Source organism: Brachycentrus maculatus, unplaced genomic scaffold, assembly GCF_059751285.1.
Source record: "Brachycentrus maculatus isolate JH-2025_06_01 unplaced genomic scaffold, ASM5975128v1 h1tg000116l, whole genome shotgun sequence".
Taxonomy (NCBI): Eukaryota; Metazoa; Arthropoda; class Insecta; order Trichoptera; family Brachycentridae; genus Brachycentrus; species Brachycentrus maculatus.
The window spans coordinates 396,465-407,796 of NW_028280869.1; the positions used below are offsets into that span (position 1 = coordinate 396,465).

Consider the following 11,332-nt stretch of genomic DNA (forward strand, 5'->3'; position numbering starts at 1 on the left):
CAACATCTCAACATAGATGAAGATGAATATGTAGATATTCATCTATGTTGAGATAATAAGATATAAAGAAAATAATATGAAAAATAACTTCTATAATTGGAGATAATCCAGATTTGTGAACAAGTACACTCAAAATGTTGTAAATAAATTAACTGGTTAAATTATAAGCTGAAATAATAAAATGAATGATATTTTCTAGCGTTTCTCGTGTATGTGATTATAATGCAGGAGTCGGACCTCACATACGAATGAAAGAGTCTCTGCTCAATAAAAAGCTTCTTTCATCTCACCAATAGTCTCTAGTGAAATTCTAGTGATTCAAGCACCATGTTTGAAATTGAACCATATATATAGAAGTTCCAAGAATTTAAATAGTGTGGTTGTCAATCATGGGTAGAATTGGTGAATGTTACACGCGTGTAAAGTAATCACTTAAACCACCCTATGATGGTCGTAATCTCCGTAAATGCCCAGACTTCCGTATTCTTCTTTATCTATGTCGAGATGTCAAAAAAATAATATCAGAAATATGTCACCTTTACCGTAATTTTAAATAACAATGGGAACTCAGCACTTTGAAAGTGAGAGTATAATAAAATTATTTAAAAAATATATGTAACATAATTAATATAATTCTTAAACTTGCGCAGGATTAGAGCAGTACTATATACACATACATATACTATAAAGCGGAGGTAGTGGCACTTTTTGTAACCGAGAACTTCGTTTACGAGTATATTATAAAAAGATAACCTCAAGAGATAATGATTATAACATTTCCGATAAATTTACCGACAACATGGGAGGGTAGACCGGGGACAATTGTACCAAAACAACATTTGTGCCGTAACTACAAGGATAACAAGCAAAATACTATCAGACTAGATAAATGGATTACTATTATTTGACGAACGCCTCACTAAGCGGAACCGAAAACGAGACGTTAAAAAATATATACCTAGGAATTTCTAATAATACAACATAAATATCAACAAAATGAATTACAGAAAAAAATCAGTGAAAAATTTATAATAACAAAAAACATTGCAACAATAATATTTTTGGGGTTTATTTTAGAAGGTAATTAACTTTTAAACGCCTCTTATGTATCGAAACTACTTTTCAAAAGCAACGCTTAGATAATTTTAAATCTTTGTCAATTATTACGGCTAAGGTATATAATAAATATGTATTAAATACTCGCAATTAAAAATCAGCCGGTTAAAATAATTGTTATACAATGGGAAATAAACCCCATACTATAATATAATGGGGAAACATTAATATTTTAGAGTTGGTATAACGGGGTCTTTTGTATCAATACAACTGCCCCAAGTCGATTGGCACAACTGTCATCTAACGCGCATTCAACATTGAAATTTAAAATTTGGATAGTTTACAAACTGTTCAAAACCAAAATAAAATATACACAAATGTGTAATGAAGTACATATATAAATAAGTTAAATTTTAATAATGAAATCTAATTGTACAAGTGATTTCTGACCAATATTAGATGAGCAAATATCGTTTCTCTGAATATATCAAAACCCACGCGATACCTATACTAACTGAGAAAATTGATTGACTGCCTAAAATGAGTGACAGAACAGGATTGCGTTTTTAGCGGTTTTTCGTTATGTTAAAAGTCATAGATAAAGATGTCGTTAAACACCGTTCAGGAATTGCCCATTAGGGTGGTGACTGACCAGGGCATTTCGTCGTAACGTAACGTCGTAAAGGTGGAGACTGACCGGAGCATTTCGTCGTAACGTAACACGTTACGATGCGAGCATTCAGGCAGTCAGTACAGCGAGCCGAGCGCTCCATCCTTAGTTCCGGATGCTCGGTGATGCTCGCCGCGAGCGATGTTACGACGAAATGCTCCGGTCAGTCTCCACCTTAACATCGCTCGCGGCGAGCATCCGAAACTATTGATGGAGCGCTCGGATCGCTGTACTGACTATACGAATGCTCGCATCGTAACGTGTTACGTTACGACGAAATGGCTCCGGTCAGTCACCACCCTTAGAGGAACTAAAAATAATATTGGTAGATAGGTAAATACAATGATAAGCTGTAATGATATTTTTTACTACATGATTCCCGTTTCCCCAATCTCCCTACTTTTGTATTTAAACTCTTAAGCGGATGAGGGTAATAATATATTTCCCTTCAAAATTCAATCCCATACAAAATTTCCGAACGCGGAATTTTATTTATTTATTATTCACTCGGAAAAAACAAACATCATAGATTATATCATATGAAAAACAGGCGCGTGCTTAGTAGGTATCTAGATTTTGTGCATTTATGCATTCCAAAAGAGAAAAACGCCGGTGGAAAACGTTCTTTTGCAGGCTAGGGTTTAAAATATTCATGGTACATTGCATAATAAAAAATCGATAAATTTATGTTAAAAAATTATCAAATAATCACAAACCATTTTGAAATAAAACGTAATTATGTAGGTAAGTAACATTTTTAAAGGGGTATTTAGTTTTTAAAAATCGAGGAAAAAAGTTTTATACTAAGGAAATCATAACTACGATGATTGCAGGTATAAACTAATAATATTTTGTTCAATGTTTAATTATATTTAAAATACTTACCAATGATAATACGTTCATAAAACGATTGTAGTTACGATTATATTTGGTAAAGTTAAACATTTTATTTTTACTAGTTAGGACGTGATTTAAATATTTTATTGTTTCAAACTTCACTGTAATTAATATTCCGAATCAGGAGAAAATGATGACCGCACATAAACAGAATAAATAATAGAAATAATCTACGTTAAAAATGTTCCAGTAGATAATTATATTACGTTCTGCGTGTTATACAAAATCTAATTATTATATAAAATGTTATGTACCCAATTTTTTTAAATAAAAAGTCTAACAAACATTTATTACGCTTTAAGGTAGTTTTAAATTAATCTTACCTTGTTTTACTTCTTTGATTATCCGATTAATTTGCAAAATAAATCACATGCGAAAACGCCGGCAAAACACGATCCAGCTCCGCGACCTTCAATTTCCAACTGAAGATTGAAGTGAAGTTGTGCAATAGTGACTGCGCGAGCAGAATGTAAAAAAAAAATTGGCACGTCACTTTTTCGTGTTGCTAGACTATCGAAAAATTTTCCCGGCATAAACATTATTATTGTTGGCGTCAGAGTTGCCAGGTGGTATCCATTTCAATATTTTAGACAATTTTATGGGAGTTTTCAAAAACTTTTACAAATTCTTGAATAATTTATATAATGCCATTTCCGTAAAACATATACTACCTCAATGGCGTTTGACGAGTGTTCTACCTACTATAACTCGAAATACAGTATATATTTAAAATATGTGCACTGGACTTTCTTTTATGATGTAGATGCATTTTATCGGATAAAGAGAAAAAACAACTTAAAAGGGCATATCAAAATAATAATTAATAACGGTATATTGGTAAAAATATTCTATGAAAATCGATTCAGGATGTCAAAAAAATAAGTCATTCTAGTTTTATTTCAATTTTATTTAAAAAAAAAAAAAAACAGCTGTAAAAATTATTCACAATCAGACAATAGGAAAATCTGTTTAAACACATTTGGTACAACATTGGTTTCATCACTTAAGATAATCTTTTTCTGAAATAAAAATATGTAGATGGCTGTTTTTTTTAGTTATTTGTATAACTTTTAGTGGCGAGCCATGTAAGTGGTTAAATCGTATTTTCATCATTTATTGTAATTGGCCAACTGCAGGGTTGAATATGCAGTTATTAGCATTCTTATCAACTGCAGGGTTGAATACGCTGTTATTGGGATTCTTATCTAGCAGCAAGTCGACTAACTAGTAAGCACATGTAAGGGGTGTAGTATGTAAATATATACTTTCTTGTTCCTTCTATAAAATATGATTTTTACCCATATGACAACGATACTTAGATGTGACATCAAGCACTCACAAATATGTATGTATTATCTAACTCAGATTACTACCAGGACCAGTGCAAGGACCCGCTCCCCCTACTACCCATTGTACAATTTCCCTTTTTACCTGGGTAAACTGAATTCCTGGATGATTTCTATTTTTGCCTGCGGAAATTCTCAATTCCTGCACAATTTTCATTTTTACCTGGGGAAACTCTCAATTCCTGCATCACTTCTATTTTTACCTGGGAAAACTAAATTCCTGCATAATTTCTATTTTTAACCGGGGAAACTCAATTCCTGCATAATTTCTATTTTTAACTGGGGAAACTCAACTCCTGCATAATTGCTATTAATGAGGGCAAAAACATTGGCAGTGCTAAAATAATGTTAATTACTGATCTTAATTCAGTTTCACATTGGTCCAAAGGCAATGGGTTTTTGATCTATCCTAAAATATCTCAGAAATTATTATTGGTATGTATTCAGATAATAAATTCCGAAAAATTTTAGGATAAAAATTGGAGAAAATGTGATATCCGTAGTGAAATGTGTAAATAATAAATTAAATAAATTTAAATAGTAAATAGTAAAAAACTTACATAGCGAAAATTTATTTCATTAAAATACATTATTATATAAAATTGGATACATATACATAATGAATGTGATCACTTTCTTTCGAATATTTAGAAATTAAAGAAACCTGGTACATACACATATAGGCTATTTTTGTGTCTACAATATTCCAGAATTTGAGATAGTAACAACACATTCAGAACATTTTAAATATTTTATTTATAAAATTCGTGTTCACTTTCATCCTTCTTTATGTTATTTTTGTAGCCCTTTTCGAAGTCCTTCGGCAATACAATATACCTGTAACAAAATAATTATATTTTTAAATATTTTTTTGTTGAATAATGATAAAAAATGAACTCCATTTATTAGAACATTTTGAATATTTTATATTTATAATAAAAAAATATGTTGAATAAGAAATATCTATATTATTTATAGAATTACACTTAATTAAACGAATGACAGCTTGACAGTTAGTTAGACAATTGGGAGTTTAATGTTTTTGACCATTTTTAAAAATATTTATATATTTTTAGGTGTTAATATTTCTATGATTTTTCACAATACAAAATAAATTCATTATTTTTTATTTATTTCACTTTTATCGGCATCCAATGGTGCATAGGGCACTGTATTGTATGGATACAGTGTTTTCTTGATCATTAATTACACAAAGACAAAGTGATCAGTTCTGCGCTTCAGGTACCAGTTCAGGGTCTATATACATATAAGAGTGAAAAAAGAACTGTTTGACCCTTGTAGGGAATCAAACCCAGGACCTGGAGCACGGCAGCACTACCCACTAGGCTACGAAGGGAGATAGAAATTGGTTATTTATTTAGTATTCATATTTAAAATATTTACCTTGTGATTAGTAATTTTTACTTATATGTATATATATATATATTTTTTTTACAATTTTTTTTTCGCACATGCATGTCAGACCTCGGCATTTAATGCATGTTTGTTCTGCAACCCCTAGTGCATGTTGGTCCTCGGGTCAACCAAAATCGCATGTGATAAACGTTTTGTGTAGTTGTAAATGTGTGAATAGTAATATGATGGTGATGGGTAGTATAGTTTAAATGCTGTTGTAGCGATTGTCCTAACGAAGAGACGGGTACATCTCGAAACCGGTAGACATAAAAATCTCGGTGAGTGGTTATTTACTAAAATTACTAACATTAAAAAAATAAAAAAATAAATATATATATATATATATATATATATATATATATATATATATATATATATATATATATATATATATATTTATATATATATATATATGTATATATATATATATATATTTATAAGGTTATTTATTATTATCACACAAATGTGAAAGTTGACAGTTACAAACCTGTTTTCACGCACGGCGTGCATGCCGGCCTCCTGGCAGATGGCATTTATGTCAGCTCCCGATATGCGGTCCGGACGAGCCACGTAATCCTCCAGATCCACCTCCTCCGACAAGTTCATCTTTCCCGTGATCGTAGTGAACACGAGTCGCTTTTGGCGCCTGCACAAACACATTGGAATGTTATATTAAAGTCAAACAAGCGCCCGTGCAAACCTTTATCACTCAAAAAAGATAAGATCATTGAAGATCATATGGTTTTTGATAATGATGTTGAATATGTCAAAAGATCTTAATGAATAGCAGTATTTCTTCAACTTCAAACTCTTATCCGCACCCCAATGGTGCATAGGGCACTGCATCATATAACCCAGTGTCATCTTGATCGTTAACACATGACGGAAAGGTGATCAAGCCAGAGTAGTATGTATTGAATAAAGTCAGTCCAGGGTAGTATTAAATAAATATTAGAGTGAAAAAATCACTTATATTTATTTGACCTGGGAATCGAACCCGGGATCTCCAGAACGGCAGCCGAGTGTGCTGATCATTACACTACGGAGGCGTACCAGTGGCAGAGGTGCAGTATTTACCGTAAGTAAAATGCAATAGTAAAAGTTTAATATAAAACAGAAGACAACTTAATATTAGTTATTATTATTATTCACCCTACGGATAAGATGTTAATTTCATGAAAAAAGGAAGAATGATGCGTGTTTCATATCAAGTTAAGACACCTTTAAAAAGAACTTTTTAGATTTTAATATCCTGCCTTGAGTTTTTCTCAATCGGAATCAACTCAATCGGAGTTCTGAACTGAGCGCTGAAAGATGTGGCGAGTACTATCGTTACCTGTCAGGAAGGGGAAATTCAATTTTCCTATCGAGTCTCCCGGGCCTAAGGAGTGCAGGATCCAGGGTGTCCGCGCGGTTAGTCGCCATAATAACCTGTAATTATTACATAATACACAGACATGAACACAACAATAAATTTTTTTAAGGCCCAGTATTCGTTAAGTCGTAACTTAATTTTCTCTAAATCCAGGTAACGTTTTACGCAATTAATTTTTTTCATAAAACACTATTTTCGCATTGAAATAACCATGTATATGGTTTTGAAAACAAAAGAGTTATTGAAAGGTAAGGAGTAGAAAAAAATATTTTTCTATATATATTCTTAAAAACAGAAAAATATCCTTTATACATTTTTTTTTTTTAATTGAGCGTGAACACACATGCATTCCTTGATTGGGCTATATGCATTCTAATTTGAACGCTTAATATAAACTTAAGATCTAGGCCTTAACAAATATATTATTTTAACCAATATTTTATTATATTTTAAACTCAAATCATATTTTCAAGTAAATAATGCAATTTAAGAATACTGAGACACTTTTACGAACTAGTTGAACTAAAGAACATTTTTTCTTCACTAAGTTATAAAATGGAAAATCACAAAGTTTATATCACCCTTGAGGTTCATCATGAATTATCTCAAATTCAAACTATTATTATTAAGGCTTAATTTATTTGAAATTCTTACTTTCACATTAGTTGTCTGATCGAATCCGTCCATTTGGTTGAGAAGTTCTAGCAGAATTCTTTGGACTTCTCTGTCAGCTCCAGTCTGGGCATCAAATCTGTCAAATAAATAATTAGATCGTCATTATCTACTAAAATTAGCCAACAGTCAAAGAATAATATAAAACATACGAGGTGTTGAGGGCCGTAGGAGCTTGGGCTGGATTTGACATACATTTAATCCGAGTTTTAGTTAGATGAAAAAAATACTAGAGAAAGCTTAAAAAAATTTGGTAAATTTTTATAATTGTGTCCATTTTTTAGGGAGATATTTCAAAGATAATACAGTTGTTTTTTTTTTATTATTTATATAAATTATTTCTTGTTCATATATTGGCTAAAAATCATCACATCAACCAGTCATTAGTTTTGCAAATCTTGTTCAACTCTGGCTTAAGCTCCTCTGGCTTTCACCACATCACCTGTAATTCAATACTGTAGGCTACAAATACAAACTTTAATGGTCAATAATTTCTCTATTCAATGTGGCTGAATTGACGGTGAGCCGAGTGATACAATGCTAAATGCATTCCGTGCAGTCGACCCGTACTATGAGAATTCACATTCTCTATAGTGCCACGTAAAAGCTATGGATTAAAATAAAAGGTTGTCAAAATTATAATAAGAGCAACAGACCTCTTGGTGGCAATGGCGTCTATCTCGTCTATGAATATGATTGCGGGGGAGTTCTCCTTGGCGAGCCTGAATACGTCTCTCACCATACGGGGTCCCTCACCCAAGTATTTCTGGACAAACTCGGAGCCCACCACGCGGATAAAGGCAGCTGGAACAAGAAAGGGGATATCATTTACTCAATTCCAATCAACTTATTGAATAGATTTTACGTAATATATTACGTAAATTGTTATGTACATTAAAGAAAAAAAATAAAAATGAATGAGTAAATGAAAGATAATAGCACAGAGTGTTTATAAATTATCCAAGACATTTTACTTTTGAATTATTTATGTTTAAATTGTGGTTTTTCTGGCATAGTAACCGCAAAAGTCCTGGTAATCAATGGGTGAACGCTATTTTTAATTTACAATTTTCTTCCCTTTCTGAATTTGACAGAGGAATAGTTAAATGGAAGAATGCAGACCTGTGGTGTGGTGTGCCACGGCCTTGGCCAGCATGGTCTTCCCGCAGCCGGGCGGCCCGTACATGAGCACGCCGCGCGGCGGATCGATGCCGATCTGCTTGTACAACTCAAAGTGCGTCAGCGGCAACTCCACCGCCTCTCGGATCTCCTGCTTCTGCATGTCCATGCCTCCGATGTCCGAATACTGAACATCGGGTTTCTCATCTAAGGAACAAATTATAATACATACACATATACTGTTCAGACTGAGGCAAATTTTATAAACTATTTCGTGGATTAATTCTAAAGCGTGGTTCTAAACAGAACCCAATCATTACACTCCTTATGGCATAAAGCAGAGTCGGAACTCTAGCTAGCGAGGCTGGTAAATTTTATCATATTGAATTTCGTTTATAAAATGTAGCATCAGTAATATGCTCAGCAATCAATTATTGGATGTAAATGAACGTCGGTGTGAGTTTTCCTCAAAGGAGTATTGACGTTAATGAACGTCGAAGTTCGACTGTCAGTTGGTATGATGCGACTTGTATAGAAATGACATCTGTGTATATTTGTGTAATTTTGTCATAATTAAAAAATAATTCCAAGAGATGTTTTATTTTATTTTTAAAAAAATCACATACATAGATTTTGTGAAAAAAAAATATTTACAAAGAACCCACTCCCCAGAGGAAGTCGGACATCAATTATTGTACTCCCAGAAAGGTTCAGGAAGGATTGTATTGTTGTGTTATGACCTTTTTATAAATGACTTTTTTTTTATAAAAATATTAAAATACCCCATCGCAACATTATTACAGTATAAATGGAAATATGTGATTTGCTAGTTTGACTCTCATAATATGTAGATAAAACAAAGCTGTACAAACCAGCTTGCAGCATGGAAATGGAGCTGTCGGCTTCGGGGGGCAAGACGTCCACCAGTGCGTTGGAGTGTTTGTGCAGCGCCACGGAGGCCGACGGTTTCAACAACTCTCGGTCAATTGTGGATAAGATCCGGACATAATAATTAGACCCGGTCGTGCTGCCAACTGAAAACAATCACTTTATTTTATTTAAGGGCTATATATGCATAGCTATATAAATGTTCCAAAGTTTTTTAATCCAATCAATTGACTTTAAAAATTGAGGAAGGCAGACTTGGCCAGTGTGCCTATATTTTTTTAAAGGCTTGGCTTAAAAATTTTAAGAAATAGAAGTAATGTGTATTTGATTACGCATTTTTATCCATTGTTGCGCAGTATGATCAATAATCCTGAAATTATCCGGAGCATTGGTCTGTACATTCCTGATAGTTAACTAAGACAGCGTTGGCATTATTTCACATTCCTATATACAGGACTAACCTGTAGATGGTTATGCCTGTGGGAAAAGCTACAGCTATGCTGAATAATTTTGCACCGGATATTGATCTGTTCCATGTGTCTGAGGGGGTATTCCGAAGCGGGATTCTTCTACATCTTTAACCCACCCCTCCCGGTGATATGTATTTACTACAACTCGACTTTTCAAATGAGAATATCAATAAAAAATATAATAGATACGGGTCCAGAATTTTTGTATTCCTCCGTAATAAAATTATGTATTAGATAAAAGTATTATGTTATTCATTTTCAGCGACGGAAATAAATAATTTGGGAATAAAGTTGGGAATAAAATTACCACCTCACAAACGTATATACGCATATCGTAACGTGTTTACCACGCCAGTAGCACGCAGATTGTCTCGCTGACCAAAAAGGTGGCACTATTCACTATGAAAGGGAGAAGTAACTTTGTTAGATGGAAAAAATATTTTGAGAGAAAATCCGTGTTCTCAGATATTCAATTTTTATAAATAATTTTCTTAACACTTTTATCAGTATTTTAAAGGGTAACACATAATTGTGAGATTTATGAAATTAATACCAGATGTCGCATAGCCAAGAATCAGGGATGCAATAATATGTATGTGGTACAAAGCACTTCGATAGCGAAATATAAAAAGTATTTTGTTTACCAATTCCAGTATTCTGATCGACAGCTTCTAAAAATTGACCTATAACCAGAGGAACTGATTGTATTCGTTTGACTTCTTCTTGCGCGTGTAAATATTCCTTTTTGAGATTTCGCTGTTCATCTTTGATGTATTCTTCTTGCACTTCTATAAATTCTAACATCCGTTGCAGTTTCTATAAAGAGAAAAGTAAATCGTTCAACTTTACTACTGAGCGTAATGGTGGACAAAGGTGAATTATATGGGATTTATAAGTATTCAGTCGTGTTAAATTTACCTTAAACTTCGTGTAAAGGTCTTCAGTTTCTAAATCCTCGAATGTTTGAGCTCCAGCCGTGGAAGCCCCCTTCACGTCAACAACCATGTCATCCTAAAAGACGGAATAATAAATACAAATGTAAATTTAATGACACAAATTATTCTGACAATAGTAAAAACAAATTTATAAAACCAAATATTTACTTTATCAGGTAAAACAATTCCGATTTCTTCCATTGTTGATTAATTCTGGCGGACTCGGCGGATGACTCGTGAAAATTCTACTCGAAATTAATAAACCAAAGACAAGCGCAAACACAGATCGCAAGCTCGGAATAACAGTTTTTGACCTTCAAAACTTAAATTAACATGATTTTACGAATAAGAGAAAGATGGCGCGCTACACAAGAGCGCCCGTTCCTCATCAAACTATTATTGCACAAAAATACACACGTGTAGTTTTATTCTTGTCTCTGTCTAACCTCGTTAATTAACACAAGAGTAACAAGGGTAGGGTCATCGAA

At 33.0% G+C, this 11,332-nt stretch overlaps 2 protein-coding genes across 3 annotated transcripts in view; both read right to left on the minus strand.

Annotated features, from left to right (window-relative positions):
* Nucleotides 1-3,076, minus strand: part of PCB (Pyruvate carboxylase) — a 47,544-nt gene extending 44,468 nt beyond the window's left edge. For both annotated transcript variants that reach the window (XM_088259353.1, XM_088259352.1), the window contains exon 1: nt 2,947-3,076. The gene's annotated coding sequence lies outside the window, so the exon portion shown is untranslated. The remainder of the gene's footprint in view (nt 1-2,946) is intronic.
* Nucleotides 3,077-4,525: 1,449 nt separating this feature from the next.
* On the minus strand, nt 4,526-11,109 carry Rpt3 (26S proteasome regulatory subunit Rpt3). Its single transcript, XM_088259354.1, has 10 exons — nt 11,013-11,109; nt 10,828-10,920; nt 10,554-10,725; nt 9,424-9,585; nt 8,555-8,758; nt 8,089-8,236; nt 7,415-7,511; nt 6,722-6,816; nt 5,873-6,031; nt 4,526-4,806 (listed from the first exon to the last, which is right to left on the minus strand). Exons 1-10 carry the CDS (start codon nt 11,043-11,045, stop codon nt 4,722-4,724), a joined length of 1,248 nt encoding a protein of 415 aa, XP_088115480.1. The 5' UTR covers nt 11,046-11,109; the 3' UTR covers nt 4,526-4,721.
* Between the last annotated feature and the right edge of the window lie 223 nt (nt 11,110-11,332).

Coding starts and splice junctions, on each gene's coding strand:
- Rpt3 (XM_088259354.1), bottom strand. CDS start 11,045: ATGGAAGAAATCGGAATTGTTTTACCTGATAAA. Junction 6,032..6,721: donor GAATTTCCCCTTCCTGACAG/GTAACGATAGTA, acceptor GTGTTTGTGCAG/GCGCCAAAAGCGACTCGTGT. Junction 4,807..5,872: donor CACGCCGTGCGTGAAAACAG/GTTTGTAACTGT, acceptor ATTTTGTTACAG/GTATATTGTATTGCCGAAGG.